Source organism: Zalophus californianus, chromosome 12, assembly GCF_009762305.2.
Source record: "Zalophus californianus isolate mZalCal1 chromosome 12, mZalCal1.pri.v2, whole genome shotgun sequence".
NCBI lineage: Eukaryota > Metazoa > Chordata > Mammalia > Carnivora > Otariidae > Zalophus > Zalophus californianus.
The window spans coordinates 35,294,608-35,322,345 of record NC_045606.1 but is presented as its reverse complement, the minus strand read 5'-3'; the positions used below and the strand labels follow the sequence as shown (position 1 = coordinate 35,322,345).

Sequence of the window (27,738 nt, the reverse complement as noted above, 5' to 3'; positions counted from 1 at the left end):
TGACCAGGTAATGTTATATGCAAATTACTAACATCTCTTAACTTCCTCCTTCCAGCAGACCATGCTTTTTCTTGAATAATTTTACACCAGTTTTATAAACACAGGGCGTGTTATTTGGATAATAATGCCAAGGTAACTGCAACAAAGTTGATGAGTGTCTGAATCAAAAAATTGAATTTATACCGGTACTTTTTGGATTCATTTGGTTGCCCTTGGTATATTTAGGTATTTTAAATACCATAAGAGTGTCCTGAATTTACTTTATCCAGAATATGGGTTCATATTCCTTCAGTCGGGGTGTGTTAAAAGCCTGTTGCCTAATAATCTTTCATTTCATGAAGAACAGTAGACTAACCTCAGAGAAATCGAGAACAGTTACTCTTCAGATTTAAGTGACAGGTTTCACTCTTCTAAAACATTGCCAGTTTTCAACTTAAAATCAATGAACACTCATCTGGTATTTCCTAAAGAAAAGTTCTGGGAAAGATTTTTTGTTCCAGATGTGTTTGTCTTATTTTAAAGTTCATTTTTATGTTTTATTTAAAATTTATAAGGATGTAGTGTCCTAAATTCTAAAAATCATTTTAGTACATTTTCATGCCTTGCCATAGTGAAAGCCAGCAAACAGACTCGGAGATGTTTGTTCTCCGTATTAGCATTTGACAGTAGACGAGAGTTAGCACAGTTGCCGTTTTGGCCAGCTTTGGCATGGTTACAGCATGCTTTCTTACAGTTAGTCAGATACAAGTTGGAGGGGTATAAATGGGGATTTACATTTCTCTAGGAGCTCCCAGATTAAAGTCTCTCTTTGGAGATCATGAGAGGGTGCTTAGTTAAAGTTTTTATTTTCTAATTTTTTTTTAAGGTTTCTTTATTCATTTTAGAGAGAGTGCACACAAGCAGGGGGTGTGGCGTAGGGAAAGAATCTCAAGCAGACTGCCCACTGAGTGCGGAGCCCATTGCAGGGCTTGATCCCACAACCCCGAGATCATGACCTGAGCCGAAACCAAGAGCCAGATGCCCAACCAACTGAGCCACCCGGGCACCCCTTAGTTAGAGTTTTTGAAGGAGGTTATAATATTTGAAGGAGCTTTTTATAGCCTGGAAAAATACTTTATTTCAGTGTAAAGATAAGGTCTTTATAATCTAATTTCTCATTTATGTGTTCAGATAGGAAGGAAACATTTTCAACTATACAGTTTGTGCTAAGGAAAAATAAATGACAGTAATATCAAATACCACTTTAAGTGGTGTGTTTAGCCCTAAAGAAAACAGATGTTGGGATTGCTGTAATATTTCAGATCACAATAACATTAATGAAATCACTGCATTTGTACTGAGTTTACGTAACAACCATGGCTGCATATTTTTTCATTCACTTGAGAACCTTCTGTTTGGTTGCTGGAATGTTGCCATGGTCACATTCTGTTGGGCATAGAGTAGTGAACTTTGGAATCAGTGGCAACCCAGGACACATAGGCTTGGAACTAGGGTATCTGAGGATTGTGCACTGTGTTAAAGCCACACTTGGCATGGACCAGAAGACTCTGAAGAAACTGGTGGAATCCATCAGTAATACTGTGAAGAACTGTAAGTACTGACCAGACATCCAACACTGCCTGAACATCCTTATTCCATCAAATAGAAACATTGATAGACTTGACATTAGCAAGTTCTTTGTAACCCCCAAAATAGGGTTTCTCTAATTTCTAATATTTTGACCATTTAAAAAAATAGATCACAAGTGAACTTACAAGATCCCTGCACTTACACTGGAAATATTTAATATTTTAAAATATTTTAATCCTAAAATATATTTGTGTATGTGGAAAGAGTAATTTGAGAACTTCTGTGACAGCATGAGTGCTAAAGGATTATGTTCCAACCAAGTACTGATTCTGTTAAGTCTGAAATTTGATAAGAGATTTCAAACTAAAGATTTACTCTGACCAGTTCCCTGAGTTTTCTGGCACAAAACCCATAGAGGCAGGGGATTGATAGAGCTACAGAAGATACTTTAGATGTTGAAGAAATAGCACATGGCGAGTGTTTATTAAAATGAACAGGTTTGGGGGGATTCCTTGCCCTGATTGCCCCGACAGACCTTAAAAAGTAATTGTCTATATTTTGTCTCAGGCATGACAACAAGCAGTCCTGACTGAGAATTCTGAGAATGTCTTTAGACTGAGGAAATTACTTTTAGTTCAGACCCTCCTAACAGCCTCATTATTGGGGCTGTACTAGTATTAGGCACCACCCTCAGAATCTCATTGTAGACTTAATTCAGTTTTCTTTTACTCCAGGTGTATTGTAAACGACATGAGTTCCTCAGGCACTTCTAGGGCCTGTCTTTCTAATCCTGTCAGACAACCCAGAATCCATCTGGCAGATTTAACCAATGTTGAATATGTTATCTTCTGTTATTTGCTGTTTTCTGAGCAACCTGAGTTTTACAACATTCAAAAGGAAGTTTTGCAGACTTTAAAAATCTAACTTCTCTCCCCGTCCTAAAGAAACTTTTCATTAATGTCTGCTACCCAAATGTGTGTTCAATACCATAATTTGTTATTTGAAAGCAATTCTCTGAAAGTCTGTAGGTTATGAATATATAATACTAGATCAGACCCATATCCCATATAGTCTCCTACAAAGAAGATACTTAGCAATTATTTGAAAAGAGAAATGAGTTGCATTCCTTTCCAAAGCTTTGATGCAAAGTTATGATCAAAAGTTCAGGCTATAGCTATTCACCAGTGTAACCAGATTACTATTTTACACTCAATTACTAACAACTCATGTTTATTGAGCTCTTCATTGGAAAATGCTGTGCTAAGTGGTTTATGTTTATCTTCAATTCTCAAAACAATGAGGTAGGTGGTATTTTCCATGCTTCCAGATGAGGAAACCCAAGTCTTAAACTGTCTAAAATTACAGTGGACTTTTCTAGTGGAGGCAGAACTAGAACTCAGGTAAGTCTGATGCCAGAGCCTGCACTCAGTCTTTATTTCTCAAGTTAATGCTACTGTTAAGCATTCTAGACTCATGGTCATTCTGTATAGTACTATACCATAGTGCAGAATGAAAGTTGAATTTGGCTCACTACTTGGGTCCTTCAATTGAGACCAGGATAGACACTGGCCTCTCATGACTGGAATTTAATTTCGTTGTTGCTGTTGTTTTAAGGTTTTATTTTTAAGTAATCTCTCTACCCAACATGGGGCTCCAGTTCACAACCCTGAGATCAAGAGTCACATGGTCTACCAACTGAGCCAAGCAGGTGCCCCTGGAATTTGGTTCTTTAGGTAGGTGTGGGGAGGGCTAATGACTAGTGCCGTCTTGGCTGCCTTCTCTCAAGAAAGGATTGTTTTGGGGCAGCTGGCTGGAATAAAACATTCTAGAGCTAGAGCTGCACTGTCCAGTTAACAGTAACCACTAGCTATGTGTGGCTATTACTAAAAAAAACTTAAGTGATCTCTACACCCAAGGTGGGGCTTGAACTCAGGACGCTGAGATGAAGAGTCTTCGCGTGCTTTAGCAACCAAGCCAGCCAGGCGCCCCATTTTTTTTTTTAAGTGGATGTGTGACTATTTAAATGTAAATTAAAATTAAGTGGTGTTTTTAATTTTTTTTAATTAATTTAAAATTTAATTAAATTTGGGAAGTGACGGAGACGAGCTAGCGCGTCGAGGATACCTCTATGGTTTTCCTCCCGTTCTTGAGTCAGGAAATGGCCGCTGTGTCGTTACAACGGAGATAAGTCCCGGGAACGGTGCTTTCGGCGTTTCAGGAATTTGAATTTAGAGTTTAATTTCTCAGAACATTTTCTCCAGGAAGAACTTTACAGTATCTTAAAGACTTCACTTGACTGTTTAATCCTGCATAAAACCCAAGGAGAAAAGAAATGGGTCGCTCCAATTCTAGATCACATTCTTCAAGATCAAAGTCTAGATCACAGTCTAGTTCTTGATCAAGATCAAGATCACATTCTAGAAAGAAGAGATACAGTTCTAGGTCTCGTTCCAGGACATATTCAAGATCTCGTAGTAGAGGTCGTATTTATTCTAGAGATTATTGCCAAGATTACAGAAATAATAGAGGAATGAGACGACCTTATGGGTACAGAGGAAGGGGCAGAGGGTATTATCAAGGAGGAGGAGGTAGATATCATCGAGGTGGTTATAGACCTGTCTGGAATAGAAGACACTCTAGGAGTCCTGGACGAGGTCGTTTACGTTCCAGGAGTCCAAAAAGAAGATCCGTTTCTTCTCAAAATCCCGAAGCAGATCTCGCTGGTCATATAGATCTAGGTCTCCAAGATCATCCTCTTCTCGTTCTTCATCCCCATATAGCAAATCTCCTGTCTCTAAAAGACGAGGGTCTCAGGAAAAACAAACCAAAAAAGCTGAAGGGGAGCCCCAAGAAGAGAGTCCTTTGAAAAGTAAATCACAGGAGGAGCCGAAAGATACATTTGAACATGACCCATCTGAATCTATTGATGAGTTTAACAAATCATCAGCCACATCTGGTGATATTTGTCCTGGCCTCTCAGCTTATGATAATAGTTCTAGATCACCTCATAGTCCGTCACCAATTGCTACACCACCTAGTCAGAATTCATCTTGCTCTGATGCCCCCAAGCTCAGTACAGTCCACTCTGCAAAAAACACCCCCTCTCAGCATTCACATTCCATTCAGCATAGTCCTGAAAGGTCTGGGTCTGGTTCTGTTGGAAATGGATCTAGTCGGTACAGTCCTTCTCAGAATAGTCCAATTCACATCCCTTCACGAAGAAGCCCTGCAAAGACAATCACACCACAGAATGCTCCAAGAGATGAGGCTAGGGGATGTTCTTCATTTTATCCTGATGGTGGAGATCAGGAAACTGCGAAGACAGGAAAATTCTTAAAAAGGTTCACAGATGAAGAGTCTAGAGTATTCCTACTTGATAGGGGTAATACCAGGGATAAAGAGGCTCCAAAGGAGAAAGGATCAGAGAAAGGGAGGGCAGAGGGAGAATGGGAAGATCAGGAAGCGCTAGGTTACTTTAGTGATAAAGAGTCTGGAAAACAAAAGTTTAATGATTCAGAAGGGGATGACACAGAGGAGACAGAGGATTATAGACAGTTCAGGAAGTCAGTCCTTGCAGATCAGCGTAAAAATTTTGCTACTACATCTCACCGGAATACTGAGGAGGAAGGACCCAAGTACAAGTCCAAAGTTTCATTGAAAGGCAATAGAGAAAGTGATGGATTTAGAGAAGAAAAAAATTATAAACTTAAAGAGACTGGCTACGTAGTGGAAAGGCCTAGCACTGCAAAAGATAAGCACAAGGAAGACGACAAAAGTTCTGAGAGAATAACAGTAAAGAAAGAAACTCAGTCACCTGAGCAGGTAAAGTCTGAAAAGCTCAAAGACCTCTTTGATTACAGTCCCCCTCTACACAAGAATCTGGATGCACGAGAAAAGTCTACCTTCAGAGAGGAGAGCCCACTTAGGATCAAAATGATAGCCAGTGATTCTCATCGTCCTGAAGTCAAACTCAAAATGGCACCTGTTCCTCTTGATGATTCTAACAGACCTGCTTCCTTGACTAAAGACAGGCTACTTGCTAGTACACTTGTCCATTCTGTCAAGAAGGAACAAGAATTCCGATCCATCTTTGACCACATTAAGTTGCCACAGGCCAGCAAAAGCACTTCAGAATCTTTTATTCAACACATTGTGTCCTTGATTCATCATGTTAAAGAGCAATACTTCAAATCAGCTGCAGTGACCCTAAACGAGAGGTTCACTTCGTATCAGAAAGCCACCAAAGAACATAGTACCAGGCAAAAGAGCCCTGAGATACACAGGAGAATTGACATCTCTCCAAGTGCCCTGAGGAAGCATACTCGTTTAGCAGGGGAAGAGAGAGTTTTTAAAGAAGAAAATCAAAAGGGAGATAAAAAACTAAGGTGTGATTCTGCTGATTTTCGGCATGACATTGATCGTCGGAGAAAAGAAAGAAGTAAAGAACGGGGGGATTCCAAGGGCTCCAGGGAATCCAGTGGATCAAGAAAGCAGGAAAAAACTCCAAAAGATTACAAGGAATACAAATCTTACAAAGATGACAGTAAACATAACAGTAGAGAGCAAGATCATTCTCGATCTTCATCCTCTTCAGCATCACCTTCTTCTCCCAGTTCTCGAGAAGAAAAGGAGAGTAAGAAGGAAAGAGAAGAAGAATTTAAAACTCACCATGAACTGAAAGAATACTCAGGCTTTGGAGGAGTTAGCCGACCACGAGGAACCTTTTTTCGAATTAGAGGCAGAGGAAGAGCCAGAGGAGTTTTTGCTGGGACAAATACTGGTCCAAACAACTCAAATGCTACTTTTCAAAAGAGACCGAAGGAAGAGGAATGGGATCCAGAATATACCCCAAAGAGCAAGAAGTACTTCTTGCATGATGACAGAGATGATGGTGTGGATTATTGGGCCAAAAGAGGAAGAGGTCGTGGTACTTTTCAACATGGCAGAGGGCGCTTTAACTTCAAAAAATCAGGTAGCAGTCCAAAATGGACTCATGACAAATACCAAGGGGACGGGATTGTTGAAGATGAAGAAGAGACCATGGAAAATAAGAAAAGAAGGACAGACGCAAAGAAGAAAAGGAATAGTAAATCTGAAGTGAGATTGCAACAGAGAGCAGAACTTGCACCCACCATTTTTTACCTGATTTTTGTTTTCAAAATAAGAATGTAAGCATTTTACTTAAATTTTACTGTTTGCAAGTAGTCAATAGAAATTTTGTTTTAAGTCTTCAAATACCTTGAAAAATAGTAGACTGTATGTTGAAAATTGTACTGAAATAAAGTAGAAAATTGTTACGTACCATATTTGTAACTATCAACTTTTAAAAAATACTTTGTTTTTCTTACACGCATTGTAATTCGCTTTGTCTATAAGATACGGTCAAGTACAGCTCTGTGAAAGTTCTGATTCTCTTCCTTCCCTGTTTGTTAATGTTTATTCTGAAGTAAACGTTAGCTCTACATACAAATCCCTGAACAGAAGTTGTTTATAGAGACCACACTAATTATTTTAACCGTATACATCTGTTTAACATTCTCCTTAATTCAAACACACTACATTGTAGGGTGACTAATTTTTGAGGTGTACCACAGAAAAGGTTTTTACTTTGGTAAACTAAGCTAGTTTAACATGTCAGCAGATGTTTAAGAGGAAAAAAAGCTTTGCCAATACCTAAAAAGTACAAGCTATTAAAAGATCCAAAAGTATGAGGTTTTTTTGTTTGTTTGGTTGGGTTTTTTTTTAACTGAAAGCAAGCAGTGACCTATAAAAACTATTCTTAGGCTCCTTTACTTTTTGGGCTCAAAAAAAGTTGTCTTTCTATTCTTATTTGAAAGTTTGAGTCATGGTCTTAGATATTAGCTAATCTTTTTGAGAGAGAAACTGGTCTGTAATAATACAAATAAAAAATCCATTCCTACCAAATGTATTACTTTAAAAAAATAAAACAGAACAAAACCTGTAATCTTGGTCTTGGTGTGGAAGAGGATTATGCTGCAGAATAACTTGATATATTAGAAAGATGTACCTGATTTCATATCTTACATATTTATTTGAGCTTCTGGACAGCTGAAACATTAGTTTGTAGTCTAACCATAAGGAAAAATAGGCAAACAAAACATTGTTCATTAGTAGTATTTTAAGTAATTTGTTTTTCAACAAAAAGTTTTGACAGAAAAAAATAAAATTTAATTAAATTTAAATTTAATTAGATTTAAACTAAATTTAATCTAATGGGGGTGGCAGATCATTACCTCAGGGCGTAATAAGTGGCTTTATGGGTATGCCACCTACGCATTGTCACAGGGCCCTACACTTAGTTTAATGCTCTGCTAAAACTGACTTAAAAATGTTTTGAGTGAGCGTCCCATGTTTTCTTTGCATTGGGCCCACAAAATCTGTAGTTTATCTTGGCTGTGTACCTCTTACTCCTAATATGGTAGGAGTATCTTCACCATCAGAATTACCTAAAGATTCATATTGAAAATGTAGATTCCTGGGTACCACCCTAGGTACATTTAAAAATCTGCAAGTGGGAGCCAAGCATCCAGATCATTCACTCCATGTATTAGACACACTGAAGCTTAAGAATTTCTGATCAAAATTGTCTTTTCCAAGTGAAACTTCAGTTCCTTTTTTTTAATGCGTTCAATCTCTTTTTTTGATTGTTCTAAATTTACACATTAAGTTGCATATTCACACATCCTTGGCAATCTGGTTTTGTATGTGTGTGTGTGTATATGTATTTAATTAAATCTTCACTTTCTTTGGTTTCTGTAGAATTTGAAACCTAGCTAATTTATTGTCTTGGTATTATATCTCACATTGGAGGTTAATTTTTACACTTAAGCCTTCACACCTGTCATTTAGAAACTAATTTACAGGGGTTTCAACTACCTATTGCCTTTCCTTGTGCTTTAAACCCAGAAAATCATACTTTTTTCTTCCTTCTTTAGAATCTTGAGTACTATTGCTAACTACATGGTGGCTATCTTCCCTTAGAATTTTTTTTTTTTAATTTAAAATTCAATTAGCCAATATATATCACTAGTTTCATGAAACTTCAGTTCTGTCAGCCTAATAGCAATCCCAGCTTGACTGATAGCGAGTTAGGAATTGACCCAGTCTTTTTCATACATACTGTTGTTTGGCCACAATTTTTACACCTAGTAGATTAAAACTTTTTTAAAGCTAAGTGAAGAATTTTAAAACTTCCCAATAATTTCATGTTGTTTGATTCAAGTGATATTTTGCTAAGAAGTTACTTTGGATCCTGACTCATCTGGTATATTCCTTTACGTCTCCTGTTTACAAGGGGTTATCATTTATTTAGCAAACATTTATTTGAGAGCCTACTATTGTGCTTGGTACTCCTGGATGCTGAGTAGATAATTAATATAAGGATAAGAGATTTTTCATATGTCTTGCTAAAATCCAAATACTTTGTGAACTACATTTCTCTGATCCACTCCTACTAAAAGGAGGAAATAAATTAAATCTAGTATGATATACCCTTATGAATTCATGAGGCCCTGAGTGTTGATGAATTTTTAAAGATTTATTTATTTATTTGACAGAGAGCAGGAACACAAGCAGGGGGAGTGGGAAGAGGGAGAAGCAGGCTTCCCGCTGCGCAGGGAGCCCGAGGCGGGGCTCGATCCCAGGACCCTGGGATCATGACCTGAGCTAAAGGCAAACGCTTAACGACTGAGCCACCCAGGTGCCCTGATGAATTATTTAATACAATTGATCTTCTCTTCTGGGATTTAGCCCAGGACCATCTATAGACCCAGTAGCCCAGTATTTGCCTTTCACTATATTTGTGAGACATAACATGGGCCAATATGTATGCACACATAGGTTAGTATACATACATATTTTCCAGCTATGTCTGCCGAGAGGGCTTAGAAATATTCTACCCTCCCCCATTATGTATTGGGCTTAGAAATATTAATACCCTGGTAGTAACAAGCACACCCAGTGCCTAGACCTTAGTGTCTAAATACCAGTCTCCAATAAAAAGAACCAGGATTCCTTGAAGAAGTAGCTGTACAGAGTGTAAAGGAAACCCTATGCTACACCTGTGTGTTTCTCTTTTACTCTGACATTACTACCACACTTATACGTCTGACACTTCTGGTCTCCAACTGTGTGGTTTTTTCCAGCAAGCAATTTTCTGTGGCATCCCAGCGATTTCTTAATCCTGACACCACCTGAGATGGCATCAGATCTCATAGGTTGAATTCAATTCCACAAGACAATCTCCCACTTCTGGGGCGCCTGGGTGGCTCAGTCAGTTAAGCAACTGCCTTCGGCTCAGGTCATGATCCTGGGGTCCTGGGATCGAGCCCCACGTCCGGCTCCCTGCTCAGCAGAGAGCCTGCTTCTCCCTCTCCCTCTGCCTGCCACTCTGCCTACTTGTGCTCTCTCTCTATCTCTCTGTCAAATAAATAAATAAAATCTTTAAAAAAAAAAAAAAGACTATCTCCCACTTCAGATGCCCATCACAAGTCCAGGTTATTTTCACTTCTGACTGACTGGCTATAAAGTGGAGGTCCAATTTGCTAGAGCAGCTCACAGAACTGAGGAAAACAGTTTACTTAATAGATTACTGATTTATTATAAAAGGATGTAATCAGGAAGAGCCAGGTGGAGGAGATACGTAGGGCAAGGTGTGTGGAAAAGGGCATGGAGCTTCCATTCTCTCTCCCAGGACCTTCATATGTTCACCAGCCCAGAAGCTCCCTAAACACTGTACTTTGGGGGTCTTCAGAGAGGTTTCATCACATAGCCATCATAGATCATTAACTCAATATCCAGCCCCTCTGCAGAATAGGGGGTGGGGCTCAAAGTTCCAGGCTTTCAATCAACGGTTTGGTCTTTCTGGTGGCCGTCGCCAGCAGTCACTCATTAGAACAAAAGATTCCTATCACCCCTTGTGTTCCAAGGGATTTAGGAGTTTTGTGTTGAGAACCAGGGTCAATGACTAAATTGAACAAAAGATACTCCTACTGCTCAGATGAGTTAGGAAATCCCAAGAGTTTTGGGAGCTATGTGTCAGGAACCAGGGGCAGAGACCAATATATATATATCCTGTTATCTCACCCAGGGGTGATATGAGATTGGCCTGGCAAGTAGTGCCAGGAAGCAAAGAGGTGAAAAAGCCAATGGATTGTGCTATGTGAAACATACAAGAGCCAACTGAAACTCCTAATGGCCAAAACTGGAATAATTTGAGCAAGAAAATTAACAATTGTTATAAGTATATGTGACCGCACCCCTCCCCCATAGTGATATAAATAATTGAGTAAGTAAATGGGAAAAGACCTCGTCCTTTCAGGAGAACTCCAAATAACAGTATCAATACTCCTTCCCAAGAAGTGGAATTCCATTTTACTTGACCAGTTGGCTTCTAAATAGATTGTGGAAAGGGAAAATAGTAACTACAGTGGAGGACCCTGTAGACTAGCTAAACCAAGTGATCAAAGTTATCAGGAGTTAACATTGTTAATATGTATCCCCCTGACATGTGAGAACAGCAATTTATCTCTAGTGAATCTCCAAAACCCCTAGCCACGGTCTAATCATGAGAAAAACATTAGGCATACACAAATTGAACATAATGCAAAATAAAATCTCAAGGTCACGAAAGACTGAAAACTAACAGATTTGAAGAGACATGACAACCAAGTATATCCTGGCTTGTATTCTGGAACCTCCCCAAAAAGGACATTTAGTGGGAAATGGGTAAAATCTGTAGTTCAGTTAATGTGCCAATGTTAGTGTATTTGTTTTGACAACCGTACCATGGTTTTGTAAGGTGTTAACAGGGAGAGAGTGAAGATTTTATGCAAACTATCATCATTGCTTCTCTTATGTGAATCTAAAATTATTCCAAAATGAAGTTAAATAACATGGGCCAATCTCTAGCACCTCACCATTCTCCTTACCTATGATCTTTCACATCTCTTTTACAATGGTTCCTTGACCTCATGAGTAAGGTTTTAGGTATAATGAAATGTGAGCTTACATGGATAAAACCCAAAAAAAGTTATTACCTCCTGAAGATTGTGCCTAAAATCCCTGATAGCTGTGTTGAATGACTTGTTAGTATTTGACTCAGAGCAGCTCCTGCTCAAAACCTCCCTTTCCTCAGGGATCCGTTTTCACATTGTTCGTGCTAACATTTCCACTCATTGATAATTCTCTCCCTCAGAATTGAGCAGGACTACTTTCAGGCAATAATTAACATACTCTGCACTCCACATAGTGCATCCACACCTGAGCTTCCTTTTTCTTCACACACAAAAAAAGAAGGCTTTTCAAGTGTTTGTCCTCAGAGCAGCTGCATCCCCTTCTGTGACCTAGCCTTGAAAAGTCACATCGCCTCATTTCCACTGAGCTCTACTGGTTGAAACAGTCACACACACCCACACACCCACACACACACCCTACCCCCTCCTAGGTTCAAGTAAAGGAGAGATTCCATCTCTCAGAGGAATATCAAAATCATTGTACAAAGAGCATATGGGATGGGATGGACTGTTAAAATTGTCTTTAGGAAGAAAACCTTGTTACATCTGAACTCACCATTCATAAGGTAGTTTCAAGAATCTACTACAAAAGTGTTCTCCCTTAAGTGCAAATATGATCCTGTTAACTTGCCAGCCAAAATTTTTCAGGAACTCGTCATTGTCTGTAAAGTCAAGTCTGCTACCTAGCCCCACCAAATCATCTGCAGCTAGCTCTCAGAACATAACTCCAAGCTGCCTCCTCTGGCAAATGCTTATCTTTGGCAGGCCTTAGCTTAAGTGACACCTCCTTGGGACTTTTAATTTCCTACTGCCTCCCTCAATTGATTATTCCTTCGAGTCACTGCCAAACACCATCAATCATAGTGCTTGTCATACCTTGTTGTACTTTTTTATCTCTTAGCCAAAGTGTAACAACTTGGCAGGCAGGAAGCATGGTGTATTCATTGCCCAGTTCACAGGGGGCTCTTAATTAATGCCTATTGGATGGATAAAAATGATCTTTAGGTCATATTTCAGGACTTATAGTTACACTGTGGAGCCTGAGAATCTAATTCAGTTCATAAAACAGTGTTAGTAGGTACTTTTGTAATTGCTTATTCTTCAAACTTGTCAACCATTCTCCTAAGAACCAAATCATTCTGACCATTGTAGAAAACATAATGTTGCAAACTGCGTATGTGCTATGTGTTGTCATTGATTTCAGTTTGAGAAATCATCTCAAAGACAGCATCTAAAATCTCTCCCTATAAAAAGAAAAAAAAAAAAAGGAGGGGGGTTGGAGGAGAAAAAAGAAATAGTAACCAGCTTTCCTTCCTAACTCTTCTGGTTCTTTCAAATAATCTTTGATTCATAGAATTGGGCTTTTAGAAACTGGAAGAATCCCAGAGATCATCTAGGACAATACCCAGTTTCATAGGTGAGGACCCTGAGCCATAAAGAAGCTATATGACTTATCTAAGTCCGCTGTTTAGGTAAGAAACAGAAGTGGAATCCAGGCACTTTAGTACCCCCAACCCACTAAATCTAATCCTTTAATTTTCAGTCGTGACAATGCATTAGAATCATCCATGCACTTCTTTAAAAATACCCTTTTCCTAAGTCTAGAGTGAAACCTAAGTATGAATATTGGAAAATTCTGTTTGAAAATTAACATCTCCAGCCCCTTCCCACTCTCTGACCTCATTTCCACCTCCCTAACCAAAGCCCTATCGCTTCCAAGCCTGGCTTCTATGCTTCCAGTTTTCCCCTTAAATATAATTTTGCCAGATGAATTTTCCTAAACCACTTCTCAACCCTTAAGGCCTAGAAGAGTCAACCCACCTCTTGTTTAAAAGCTAATTCCTGGGCACCTGAGTGGCTCAGTCAGTTAAGCATCTGCCTTCAGCTCAGGTCATGGTCCCAGGGTCCTGGGATCACCCCCGTGTCAGGCTCTCTGTTCAGTGGAGAGCCTGCTCTCCCTCTCCCCTTGCCCATCCTCCCCACTTGTGCTCTCTCTCAAATAAATAAAACTCTTAAAATAAATAAAAAATAAAAGCTAATTCCTGCGCCTGATGTTAGTGATTCTGACTTGGTAGGTCTGGGGCAAGACATGGGAATCTGGATTAAACAAACAATGGAGAGGGGGTTGATTCTCCCATACAGATGGTCCAAAGATGGTCCATGAGAAAATCACTGCTCCTGTAAAATGCAGCTGATGCTTGAATAACCTGGAGGATACAAGCACCAACCCCACACAGTTGAAAATCCATGGTTGACTCCCCAAAACCTTAACTCCAGTAGCCTATTACTGAACTTACTTAGAGGCAGTTAACATATTTTATACATTTTATGTATTATATATTGTATAAAGTAAGCTAAAGAAAAGAAAATGTTATTAAGAAGATGCTAAGAGAATGGGGCACCTGGGTGGCTCAGTCAGTTAAGCTTCCAACTCTTGATTTCAGCTCAGATAGTGATCACAGGGTCGTGAGATCGGGCACTGGGCGTGGAACCTTAAGGTTCTCTCCCTCTTCGTCTACCCCTCCCCATTCTCTCTCTCAAAAAAAGAAAGAAAATCTTAAGAGAAAATATATTTACAGTACTGCACTATGTTGGGTTTTTTTTTATCACATTTAAGTGGACCCATAGTTTGAACCTATGTGGTTCATGTCAACTGTAAATATTAATTTTCTGACTAGGCTTTCAAGGCCGTCTGCCATTAGCCCATCATCTTCAATCTTGTTTTTTCTCTTCTCAACTTGCTGTGCTCCCAATAAACCATGTTCAAACCCAACCGCAATTCTACTTCTTTCCTTTACCCATGTTTTCTCTCCCTGTAATTCTCTATTGTACTACCCCCAACACATTCCTTCCTGTGTAAATGCTATGCATTCTTCAAGTCTCTGTTCAAAGTCTGCTCCCATGAAAATGGCCCAACTCCTCTTTCCCACATTGATTTCTCTTTCTTTACATGTCTATAATTGTGAGTGTTAATATTACATAATTTTTCATTTACATACTATCTTATGAGACTTCTGGGTGACGCCCAGAAAGGAAAGCCCTCAAGTAACAAGTCAATGTCATACTTTTTAATCGCTAGAGCATCTAGCACCATGGGAACAAAAGAGCTGCTTAGTAAAGTATTTTTTATTAGATTGGAATACTCAAGAACTAAGTCTAAGCTGTATTTATTTGTATTTTTATTTTGCAGTCAAAAAAAGTGAAGTAGAGTGTCTCCTAAGACTTTTTCACAGCTTGGTGGAAAGAGCTAATGTAAGACTTAACAATTTTGAACTAGATCGTAATGCGTTTCGAGCAATCCTGCACAGCATATTTGGAATGACTGATGATATACTAATGAATAGGGGTAAGAGTCTTAAGAAATTGAAATGAGCCAAGCTGAGATGGCAATATATGTGGTGTATATATTAATATGTGGCAAATATACATTTGTAATGACAAATTTATATGTGGCAAATTTGTATATATATATATATATGTATGTATTCAGTTGTCATCAAAGACTCCGAATTTTTTTAAAAAGATAGATTGAGAGGCGCCTGGGTGGCTCAGTCATTAAGTGTCTGCCCTCGGCTCAGGTCATGATCCCAGGGTCCTGGGATCGAGTCCCACATCGGGCTCCCTCCTCGGCAGGAAGCCTGCTTCTCCTTCTCCCACTCCCCCTGCTTGTGTTCCCTCTCTCGCTGTCTGTCAAATAAATAAATAAAGTCTTTAAAAAAAATAAAATAAAAAATAAAAAGACAGATTGATTTAGAGGGAGAGCGCAAGCCCGGGGTGGGGCACAGAGGAGAGGGAAAGGGACAAGCAGATTCTGTGCTGACCACAGAGCCCCTCCAGGAGCTTGGGGGCTGATCCCACAACCCCCAGATCATGACCTGAGCCAAAAATCAAGAGTTGGACGCTCAGCCGATTGAGCCACCCAGGCGCCTCTTGAATTTTTCAAAGCCAAGCTAGAAAGACTTAATTGTGGTAAGACTGCCAACATAAAACAAAGGTTGATTTGATTGTGGGGATTGTTTTTAACAAAAACTCACTCAGAATTTCTTATCTCATAGTTGTACCACTTTGAGAAATAACCAGTAATGAACTAAATAAGCTGGCAATATTGTTTTTTCTTTTTAAGTTAAGCATATGGCTTTTTATTCCTGATGTCTTTGGATTCATATGCTGTAGACATGTAAACTATTAAATGACTTCTTTTTCCTCCTAAAAATACTGTGTCAGTACAAAAAATGATAATTACTCATTATACTAAAAAAAATAAAAGACAAGATCTTATATTTGAAATAGGAAATTATTTAATGTGATCCAGTTTCATTAACAAATTTTTAGTGTTCAATTTGATAAGTTTTGATGTAGGTGTATACCTTGAAACCATAATCATAATCAAAGTAATCAACATCACCCCTAAGAGAGTCAATAACACTTTATTTTCTATAGGATATTAGGATTTCATTGGTAATTTTAAAAATAATGTCATTTTAGTAATTTATCTTTAGGTATTTTTTTAAAGATTTTATTTATTTATTTGAGAGAGAGAATGAGAGATAGAGAGCACGAGAGGGAAGAGGGTCAGAGGGAGAAGGAGCCCAATGCGGGACTCGATCCCGGGACTCCAGGATCATGACCTGAGCCGAAGGCAGTCGCTTAACCAACTGAGCCACCCAGGCACCCATATCTTTAGGTATTTATACAGACTGTTTAGAACAGAATTTTGCCACTCTTTTTAAGTGCATTTTATTTATATTATTACTATTTTTTAAAGATTTTATTTATTTGACACAGAGAGAGAGAGAGCACAAGTAGGCAGAGTGGCAGGCAGAGGGAGAGGGAGAAGCAGGCTCTCTGCTGAGCAGGGAGCCTGATGGGCTCGATCCCAGGACCCTGGGATCATGACCCGAGCTGAAGGCGGTCGCTTAACTGACTGAGCCACCTAGGCACCCCGATTATTATTATTTTTTAAAGTAATCTCTACATTCAACGTGGGGCTCAAATTCATGACCCCAAGATCAAGAGTCACATGCTCTACCAACTGAACTAGCCAGGTACCCCCTTTGCATCTCTTTTTACTTATTTATTTTTTAAAGATTATTTATTTTAGAGAGAGAGAAAGAGACAGAGCATAGGAAGGGGGAGGAGCAGAGGGAGAGGAGAGAGAAAGAATCTCAAGTAGACTCCCCACTGAGCACGAACCCGATGCAGGGCTTGATTCCAGGACCCTGAGATCATGACCGGAGCCAAAATCAAGAGTTGGCTGCTCAACTAGCCACCCAGGCACGCCTGCCAACTCTTTTTAAAATAAAAATTATCATCATCTTGATTAGCTCCACTGTTGTTCTTCTTGGCTCATAGTAATTGTACAAAACATCACAAGTGAAGTTCATCATTGATCATGAAGGAGAATTACTCTTTTCTTTCTACAAAAATCTGGGGGAAACATATTTCTAGTAATTTTGACTTTTAAGAAAGACTCTGCCAAAACCTTTTTTCCCCCTCAATTTGGGAGAAAAGTTTATCGGTGTGTTTTTTTGTTTTTGTTTTGGAGGAAAGTTATAAAAATCTTTTCATATATACTATATATACTTTTGAATTATAAAATAGCTGTAAATTGCAATATGCTTCTACGGTATTTTTCTTTCAGTATTTTTTGCATTTGACAAAGACAATGATAACTGCATAAATGCAAAAGAGTGGGTTAAATGATTATCAGTGTTCCTTCGAGGGACTTTTGAAGAAAAGCTTAAGTGTAAGATTTCTATATGTGATTACTGACTTAGTAATATACATTGTCAATTTTGTATTTAGTGAATGCTTAAACATTTTTTAAAAATACAAAACCCATGTTCTCTATAGCAACCTTTCAAAAATAGTTCATGACAGCTTTAAAGAAAATGAAAACATGAAATGGGTGGCCTGTTTGATGGGAGAGTCCCTAGACCCAGGGACCCCCAACACTTCCTTCACTGGGTCTGTAATGCCTAAATGTCACCAGGACAACTCTTTGGCTTAAGGCCCAGGCCAAGACCAGCAAGTCAAGGTCAGGGCTTATGCCAACTCTAATGAGCCAGCAAGGCCAAGGTTTTTGTGGCTGCCTCTGGGCTCAGCAGGAAATGGACCTTGATATAGGGCAGTGCATAAGTCACAGTGAGGCCATTCCTTGTCTCTTGATCAAAGAAAAAGATGTGAGGGATTGATACAAAACAAGATGAAACGCACATTAACCATAAGACATAAATACTCTAGTGTTAGAATTTGTGTAGATGAGTGAAGAGAGGGAAGAAGGTTGAGGACAAAGAATGCCCACAGGCCCGCAGGGAGAAGGGTTACGGGGGTTTCCTACAGGACAGGAATGTTAGGAATTCCAAAGACAAAAGTTTCTCTATTCACAATTTTGCCTAAAAATAAATAGCTCTGGCCTCACTTCGCCTGTACCATTGGTGTGATGTATATTTGCTATGTTTTATACCTCTGGGGCCAGGTTTTGGGGTGAGGAACCTGGAAAGAGAATAGGAACAGTTTTCAATGGCATTCTTCAAGGGAACAATTGCTTAAAGTGTCAAAATTGCTTAACGTGTCAAATTGCTTAAGAAAAGGCTGTGGAGTTCTGAGTAAGTAAGCAAATTTTTGTCCCTTGTTCCACTTGAATTTGGATTTGGGACGTGGAAAAGAAGATCCCTACATTAAACACACATTTTTTAAACAATAGCAACAATTTTAAAAACCACCAAATTTCTCTGACAATTTTTTGTTTCTCTGTTTTGTGGGGGGGGGTTCTTAATTATTTTTATTGAGGTGAAATTGACATACAACATTATGTGGGGTTTCTTTTTTAAGATTTTATTTTGAAGTAATCTCTACACCCAACATGGGGCTTGAACCCACAACCCTGAGATCAAGAGTCGCATGCTCCACTGAGCCAGCCAGGTGCCCCTGTGGGGCTTTTCTTTCCCTTAGCTTTTCTCCAGTCTAATTTTTCATGGGGGTAACATTTAAATATAGTTGCCACTTAAGTTTGTTGCAGCTTTCTTATACAAAAGTCTCACTGAGAAGTGAAAAGCTTAAGTTTTCATGGATGTAAATTCTTGTGGTGGTACATAGGGAAAATGACTGTGACTCTAAGTTCTGTTATACATGAGTGAATAGCATCACACTGTCAAAGAATTTTCCTCCTCCAATTCCTTTTCCTAAAAATGTTTCATATACATTTCAGGATATGTTAACTTGGGAAAAATATTACTTCTCATAGGATTGTGCTGCATGTGTGCTATGGATTAAAGTACCTCAACAAAAAAGACACAGCTAATCTGATACTCTGGAATTTTATACCTGGTTCTATTGCTTTTGCCAAAACATTTAACTAGATTACAAACTCCAGAAAAGCTCCTTCTCTACTGTATGTTTAGCACCTGAGGAAGGTCATCTGTGGCATGAATGAATGGTTGGAAGTCGTGGAAGTCACTCTCGAGGGAGACAGAGATCATTTTGGATAGTGCAGATAGGCAGGCTCCAAGGGGATGACAGACTCACTACCCAAATATATTGAAAAATGTTGTCAGTTATGTAATCAAGTTTGTACTTAGTTTTTATACTCTATTTAAGAAGAGAGTCATAATATTGAGATACACACACACACACACACGTACGTTACACGAGTATGTATGTATTGAATGATCATAGGTTTAAATATTTATCTCCAGGGGCACCTGGCTGGCTCAGTCAGAAGAGCGTGCAACTCGGGTAGGGGGATGGGTTAGCCTAGTGATGGGTATTAAAGAGGGCGCGTTTTGCGTGGAGCACTGGGTGTTATGCACAAACAATGAATCATGGAACACTGCATCAAAAGCTAATGATGTAATGTATGGTGATTAACATAACAATAAAAATTTAAAAAAAAAGATCGTGCAACTCTTGATCTCTGGGTTGTGAGTTTGAGCCCCACGTTGAGTGTAGAGTTTACTTTAAAAGTATTTTTATATATCTCCTTTATTGCAGTTTCATCACATTTTTTCAAAGTCTATAAAAATCTTTTGTGTTTTACCTAAGACCCAGGAAATCATTCTACTACAGGAGATGCTCAGTTCTGGGTCACATAATACATATAAACTAATAACCACAATATAATGGGATTGCTTAGAAATCTATGTATTTTCAAAATACTATATGGGAGTGATGAGAAAGTTCTTTGGATCTGGTAGGTCAGAAGACACTTTCACAGAATAAGTAGCCTTTCAGTTGGTTCTTGTAAATCTTGAGCAGAAGGAAATAGAAAGAAGACCATGCTAGACGTAGAAACAGTAGGAATGAAAGCATGGATGTCTTACTGAGCATGTTGAGTTGGGAAAATTAGTATCGAGATGTGGGGCTAATAAGGTGAGTTGAACATATATCATTAAAATTGAATCTTAGCAAATAGGATCAGTTTCCTCTCCCCAACACTCCCATAGAGGACAGTTGTGAATCAACTATAATAAATAATGAAATATTGGTTGGAAGCAGGGGAGCTTCTGAGGAGATTGTTGAAGTTATCTAGGAAATAACAGTGGGGACAGAGAAGAGGAAAGAGACTATTAGTATTTACAAGTTGGAATTGATGATATCTCTTTGAATACAGAAGATATTGTTTATAAATAGTTTCAAGTACCTAAATTAAGCTCATTGATTTCAAAGTATACCAGAAACAAGAAGTCACCAAATAAGATAATGTAGTATATTTAAATATACTTCAAGACATCTTAGATATGTTAATTTCCAATGAGCTGCTTTTTAAAATACAGTTAGTTGTAAAGTACCTATAGGACTGATTCTCCAATATGGATTGAGGAATGGTTTCAACTGGCTACGTCAGTTTTACCTAGGGAACATTTTAAAATACAGTTTTATCTGGAGAACATTTTAAAATAGCATTCCCTGAGCTGCTACGACCAAGGAATCTGGACTCTTACTTTGTGCTATCTCAATGAGGAGTTCGGTTTATTTGTTTTTTAATTATGAAGACAATATCAAATGTTTCTTACAAAGTTCATTCTGATATCCAATCTGTAACTGTTTCCTCTCCAATCTAGGTACATGTGAACAGGAATCTGCATCTTTGTCAACCACTTTTTCCCCCCAAATTCTTTTATTTTTCTGGTTTTATTGAGAAATAATTGACATACATCACTGTGTAAGTTCAAGGCAATACAGATTGGTTTGATTTACATATATTGTGAAATGATTACTACAATAGGTTCAGCTAACATCTGTCTTCTCATACAGATACAATAAGAAGACAAGAAAAAGGAAAAAAAGACAAGGAAAAAAAATTCTCCCTGTGACAAGTACTCTTAGGATTCACTCTCTGAACAACTTTTCTCTATATCATACATCATTGTTAGCTCTAGTCATCATGTTGTACATTACTTCCCTAGTACTTATTTAACTTATATGGGAAGTTTGTACCTTTTGACCATCTTCCTCTAATTTCCCTTCCTTCAACCCTCTAACCTCTGGTCACCACAAGGCTGATCTCTTTTTCTGAGTTTGTTGTCAGGTTTTTTGTTTGGTTTGGTTTGGTTTTTGTTTTTTCGGATTCCACATATAAGGGAGATCACAGAGTATTGTCTTTCCCTGTCTTAATTATTTTACTTAGGATACTGCCTTCAAGGTCCATCTGTGTGGTCACAAATTATAGGATTTCCTCATTTTTTAAATGGCTGAATGATATTCCATTACATGAATATATATATACTGCAACTTCCTTTTCCATTCATTGATCGATAGAAACTTAGATTGTTTCCAAACCTTGGTTATTGTACCTAATGCTGCTATGATCATGGGGGTGCAGATATCTTTTTGAATTAGTGTTTTCATTACCTTTCGATATATTCCCAGAAGTAGAACTGCTGGATTATAGGGCAGTTCTATTTTTAGTTTTATGAGGATCCTCCGTACTATGTTCCAGAGTGGCTGCACTGGTTTATAATCCCACCAGCAGCAAACTAGGGTTCCCTTTCCTCCACATCCACGCTAGCATTTGTTCTCTCTCTCGCTCTCTTTTTGATGATGGCCTTTCTCACAGGCATGAGGTGGTATCTCATTGTGGTTTTAATTTCCATTTCCATAATGACCAGTTGAGCATTTTTCTTGTACCTGTTGACTTTTCATTTATCTTTCTTGCAGAAATGTCTATTGAGGTCCTTTGCTCACTTTTTAATTGGGTTGGGGTTTTCTGCTATTGAACTGTAGTTCTTGGAGCACTGGGTGTTATACACAAATAATGAATCATGGAACACTACATCAAAAACTAATGTAATGTATGGCAATGAACATAATAAAAAAATGAATATGTTAAAAAATTAAAAAATAAAAAATAAAAAATATATTTTGGATATTAACACCTTATCTGATATCGTTTACAAGTATTTTTTCCCATTCCACAGGTTGTCTTTTCATTTGTTGGTTTCTTTTACTGTGCAGAAGCTTTTTAGTTTGATATAGTCCCATTTGTTTCTTTTTTATTTTGTTGCTTGTGTTTTTGGTGTCATAGCCATGAAACCATTACCAAGACCTATGCCCAGGAGCTTTGTTCCTATGTTGTCTTCTAGGAATTTCACGGTTTCAGGTTTCATAACATTTTTGAACTCTCAATTTCAAAATCCACATCCAAGGGGGGATTTAATCCTGTGGAAAGAAGTATAATAAAGGGTGCTTTATTTTAAAATCTATCATATGGATCAATAATTATAGGCTGTATAAATTATCTTTTAAAAAACTATATATTGAAATAACTAAGGAGAAGACTAGTGATATTTTAACTGTTCTTATCCAAGTCTTTACATTTCTTGTGCTTTGGACAGTCTGTTTTGAGGTTTACTATTTGAATGGTGATGGTTACATTTCTCGAGAAGAGATATTTGACATGTTGAAGAACAGTCTATGCCAACAGTCATCTGAAGAAGAGACTGATGAAGGAATAAAAGAGTTGGTAGATATAACACTGAAGAAAGTGGTAAGAATGAAAACCTATAACTTATTATATCCAATCAAGAAGATGTTGGAGAAAGCTAAAGACAAAGAAATGATTTATTTCCCTCTATAATGAGAGCAACCTTTATGAGGGCAAGGGATTTTTTTTGTTTTCTGCTCCATCCATTGCCTAGAACAGTGCCTGGCTGATAGTGGGTGCTCAATAAATACTTATGGAATGCCTGGGTGATTAAATGAATCACCGCACAAAATGAATGTTAATTAGTTTAAAGTGTTTTACTATCCGTAAAACCTCATTAATGTGTGGGTGGTAGTGCACCAGATTTGATTTGTGTAAAATGGGATGCTACTCTCATCTGTCTTCATGACCCTCGCCCTCCAATCCATTGAAACACTATAACAAGATAACATAATAATTGAAATAGTTGTCCCTTATAGAGTACTTACTATATGCCAGACCCTTCACAGGACTTTAATATATGAACTCATTTTAACCTTAAAACAACCCTATGTAGTAGAAATTACGATCTGTTTTACAGATGAGAAAACTGAAGTACAAATAGGTTTACCCAAGGTCACACTAGAAAATGGGGTGCAGAATTCTTTCAATGAAACCAATAGTACCACTTTATTATGAGCATAGTAATTTCTCTCCTCTTACTATGACCCCATCCTGGATACCAGTGAAAATTTGTGACTCTAAGGCAGCCTGGACCCAGCTCACCTCCATTACTCTTCAGTGGATCAGGAAAGAAATAGATGATGGGGGCTGCTGAGTCTCGCCTTCAGCTAACACAGACTCTAGCATATCTTCTTCCATTAGAGATACTCTCACTAGCTGCTGCTAGGGCTCAGGGTAGACTTCTTGAGAGATAGTATGTTTCCCAGTACTAAACCCACTCCCTCCTTTTTTGAAAAGAAATATTATGGAGTGAATTTTTTCTGATAATTATTCAAACGTTTCTCTACGTTAGACTCTCAGCAACCCTGATTTAGTTATGCCCAGAAGTGAAAAAACAAGAGCCCATCAAATCAAACCCAAATTCAATTAAGTAAAGGCATTTATAACTTACATACATGGTCTCCCCCTGTTTAATCTCCCAGAGTCCCTGTCATTAACGCTCCAGGCAGGTCTGTCTTCTTCCTGACTTACACTCCCTCATATTGTCAGAATTCAGGTTGAGCCATTGTTCTGCATTTCCTCCCCATACCTCTCTGCCTACCTAAAGGCCATCTCAACCATCCTGAAAGACCTCCCAGTGGTCTGCAAGCATCTTTTCATGATTCTAGTCCATCCTGAGCTGTTACTGCTCTCAGTGCCTTGCTCCTTACCTGAGCAACTTCACTTTTTTTTTTTGCAACTTCACTTTTATCCTTTTCACATGATGGGCTCCCAAGTCAGAAATCCTTTGAGGAACAAGTTCTACTACTACAAATTAAAATTGAAAATCTTTGCCCTATGGCACTGTTTTTAATCACAAAAGTAGCAATATAATAATATGTGTCCTCTATTTTTTTGTCTTATTCCCCCAATTAGAGTGCAAGTCCTTTAGGGACAGGGCTGTATTTTATGTATCTAAAGTAACTCAGGTGTCTTAGTCCTCTTGGACTGCTATAACAAAATACCAGGCTGGGTGACTTAAACGGGAATTTATTTCTCAAAATCCTGAGACTGCAGGGTTGGGCGGGGGGCGTCTGGCTGGCTCAACTGGTAGAGTATGCAACTCTTGATCTCAGGGTTGTAAGTTCAAGCCCCATGTTGGGTGTAGAGATTACTTAAAAATAAAATTTTAAAAAGTCCTGAGACTGGGAAATCCAAGATAAGGTGCCAGTTAATTCACTTCCATGGTGAGGGCTCTCTTCCTGGCTTGTAGACAGCCACCACTTCAATGTGTCCTCACATGGCAGAAAGAGGGAGCTCTGGTCTCTCTCCACTTACATGGATAGTAATTATATCTTGGGAGGTCCACCTTCAAGACATCCAAATCTAATTACCTCCCAAAGACCCCACCTCCAAAATCATCACACTGGGGGCTTTAACATGTGAATTCGGAGGCAGGAGGGACACAAACATTCAGCCCATAATACCAGGTATTCCAAATAGACTTACAGGAATAAGATAAGTAGCCTTGATAAAAAGTACCTTTTGATTTACATAAGTAGTGTCCACAGAAGTGTAACTAATAATTTTACTTGGCAAAGAGTTATTTTCCAGGCAAAATTAAAAACTATCATTTATCAAGAAATCACCTTCCTCTCTAGGATTATGACAACGATGGCAAAATATCTTTTGCAGACTTTGAAAAGGCAGTAAAAGAAGAGAGACTTTTGTTGGAGGTGTTTGGACCATGTTTACCAGAAGCAAAGGTACAGTGCCAACAGCTCAAATTGGTTAAGAGAAAATTTTAAGGGATCAGAAAGTAGTACTTGCTAGACAACTCACCTCTGTAGGGGTTTTGGCACACTGCTGCAGTTCAGGCAAACATGAGGGTCTCAGCTCCATCCTAATGCTATGGGGCCCAACAATAATGACTATTTATTATATTCAACAGACTTTTTGAGCTTGTAACTTCTTTAGCTTATACACAATTCCTGATTTCTTGTATGTTAATATCATTTTCCCAAAGAAAACTAGGGTATATTGGTTTGCTTAAGGGATAGAACACTGAACAGTGTATTCAGCAAGTACCCACCATAAACTGCTAGGACAAAACTTGGTCTCTTTCAACCCAAATGTTGTCAAATATTGAGAATAATTAAGTTTTAAAAATCTTGGACACATTTAAAGTACTTTATAGTATTTGTGCTCATGAAGGTTTTTCATTGATGAATTTGACACAAGTTTTCTGAGCCAGAAGAGCCAGCCTAATAATTGATTTGACACATTAATATTTTCTTTAATTCTTCCTTTGATCAACTGCTTTGCAAACCTGTAGAAACTTTTCTCTGTAGTAATTCGGATGGCAATTTTGTGCATGAAATTGCATGATGTTAAGCTCTCCTGAGCTATCTCAGCTCATTTCTCTAATTTGCCCCATTGTGGTTTATTCCCACATTTTAATTCTGCCTGGAAATATGTGGTAAAATGCAATGTGTGAAAGGCAGACTTCTCATTTTGAGACTGATGGGGAACAGTATAGAATGGACTGGAATGGAGAAACTACTTAGGTCAGATGGAACACCAACTAATTCCCAGAATTCAGTAGCCCAGTTATCCAGAGCCTTGCTACTCAGTGTAGTCTGTGCATGAGCAGCAATGGTATCACCTAGTAACATGTGAGAAATGTAAACTCTCAGGCCCCACCCCAAACCAAATGCCTCAGAATCTTTTTTTTTCTTCCTTCCTTTTTCCTTTCCTCTTTTTCCTTCCCCTCTCCCTTTCCTCTCCCTCCCTCCCTCCTTCCTTCCTTTTGATGCTTGACACAGCAAAGGTTCTACTTTCTGTTATTGTGGTCAAATATTGTGTATGTTGGTGGGGATGGGGAGGCACGCTAGCCTCCACACAGTCACTGAAAAGATCCTGAAAAGATCAGAAATCCATTCAACAACACAGAACCCACTGAGCAGCTCCTCCCTTTAAGAATTTAAAAATTCTCCCTCTGAGAATTTTTTTTTAATTGTGGTAAAATACATCTAACATAAAATGTACTGTCTTAACTAGTTATAAACCTACAGTTCAGGGGGCGCCTGGGTGGCTCAGTCGTTAAGCGTCTGCCTTCGGCTCAGGTCATGGTCCCAGGGTCCTGGGATCGAGCCCCGCATCGGGCTCCCTGCTCCACGGGAAGCCTGCTTCTCCCTCTCCCACTCCCCCTGCTTGTGTTCCCTCTCTCGCTGTGTCTCTGTCAAATAAATAAATAAAATCTTAAAAAAAAACAACAACATACAGTTCAGTAACTTCAGGTACATTCACAATGTTGTACAGTCTCTGGAACTCTTTTCATCTTGCAAAACTGAAACTCTATACCTTTAAACAATTCTGCATTCCCACCACCCTCCACCTCCTGGCCACTACCATCAGAATTTGTGTTTTAATAAGGCCCTGAGGTAGAGATTCATAGCATCTTAATGTCTGAGAAGCATGTTCGAGACAGTAACTTGCTCTTCCCAATTCTATGCTTGGGTCTCTCAGGTGTCTTTTACAGTTCAGCAGAGAAAAATATCTAATTACCTTACAAGGAAGTAAAGCCAAACCCCTTGCCTGCAGCTTCTTTTTAAAACCATCCACCACTTGGAGCCATCCCAGCAAGTTTGTATCAGTAGGTCATAACTGATGATGAACCTTCCTAACTGGTATATATTCAAATTCAATCCAATAGGCAAGAGGTCTTTAGGTATAGAGAGAAAAGAAAAACAGACCACCATTTGGTATGGGCCTTCTCAAGTTATTTTTATCAGTAAAAAAAAAAAAAAAAAAAAAAAAATGGCAACAGCCTGAACATACTTGTTCCAATTTCCAATTATGTGGTTCATTGACAGGAAAAGCAACGTGGGTATGCTAAATGTAGTGGTTAGCAGTCTAGCATTTACAAATACAGATTCATTTCTGCCAAGATAAGCAAATTCTTCTTACAAGTTAACTGAAGAATGTAGGCTTCTAATTTCAGCTTTGTTCTAATAGTTTACCTTTTTTACTTTACAGAATTGTATTGATTTTGAAACACTGGCATTCGGACATATCCTGACTTCTAGTTTTGGAATGTGAATCACTCAATACTTATATTAAAATCAGAAACAGAACCTGACTGCTTATCTTCATTTGCATTGTAAAGTTTTTATCTTTGCTTCACTTCATTTACATATAACTACTACGATGTGGAAAGTAATATTAAAAGAACAGTTTCTGTAACTTTTGTTTTTTAAGATTTTATTAATTTGTTTGTCAGAGAGAGAGAAAGCACAAACAGGGGGCAGAGGCAGGTAGGAGAAGCAGGGAGCCTGATGCGGGACTTGATCCCAGGATCCTGGGATCATGACCTGAGCTGAAGGCAGACGCCTACCCGACTGAGCTGCCCAGGCATCCCCAGTTTCTGCAATATTAAGTATGATCAAAATAACACCTATAATAAGTAATGATAAACTAATTTTATTTTTTAAGTTAGCCAACAAGCTTGGTTCTTGTGGCAAATACTGTGAATAAGCCTTTCACAACCCTCTTTTCTCTTGCTTCCTT

The 27,738-nt window shown here is 38.5% G+C and overlaps 2 protein-coding genes across 3 annotated transcripts; both read left to right on the top strand.

The window, feature by feature from the left end:
* Positions 1–581: 581 nt before the first annotated feature.
* On the top strand, positions 582–27,707 carry LOC113911671 (EF-hand calcium-binding domain-containing protein 1-like). 2 transcript variants are annotated; one of them, XM_027574464.2, is made up of 5 exons: positions 582–1,590; positions 14,794–14,949; positions 22,439–22,590; positions 24,831–24,935; positions 27,208–27,707. In XM_027574464.2, exons 1-5 carry the CDS (start codon positions 1,356–1,358, stop codon positions 27,268–27,270), a joined length of 711 nt encoding a protein of 236 aa, XP_027430265.1. In that variant the 5' UTR covers positions 582–1,355; the 3' UTR covers positions 27,271–27,707. The 2 variants fall into 2 exon arrangements, with proteins under 2 accessions (XP_027430265.1, XP_027430266.1); XM_027574465.2 differs by lacking the exon at positions 14,794–14,949 and having other exon boundaries at positions 598–1,590.
* Positions 1,948–6,656, top strand: LOC113911669 (bcl-2-associated transcription factor 1-like). The gene is given in 3 exon segments (XM_035723360.1): positions 1,948–4,268; positions 4,271–6,616; positions 6,619–6,656. Coding segments are annotated over 3 exon segments (2,751 nt in total). The 5' UTR covers positions 1,948–3,901.
* Positions 27,708–27,738: the final 31 nt, after the last annotated feature.

Bases quoted from the DNA above. Each gene is read 5' to 3' on its own strand.
- LOC113911671 (XM_027574464.2), top strand. From the start codon at position 1,356: ATGGCTGCATATTTTTTCATTCACTTGAGAACCTTCTGTTTGGTTGCT. The intron at 22,591-24,830 runs GTAAGAATGAAA...CTTCCTCTCTAG, and splicing joins ATATAACACTGAAGAAAGTG to GATTATGACAACGATGGCAA. The intron at 24,936-27,207 runs GTACAGTGCCAA...TTTACTTTACAG, and splicing joins CATGTTTACCAGAAGCAAAG to AATTGTATTGATTTTGAAAC.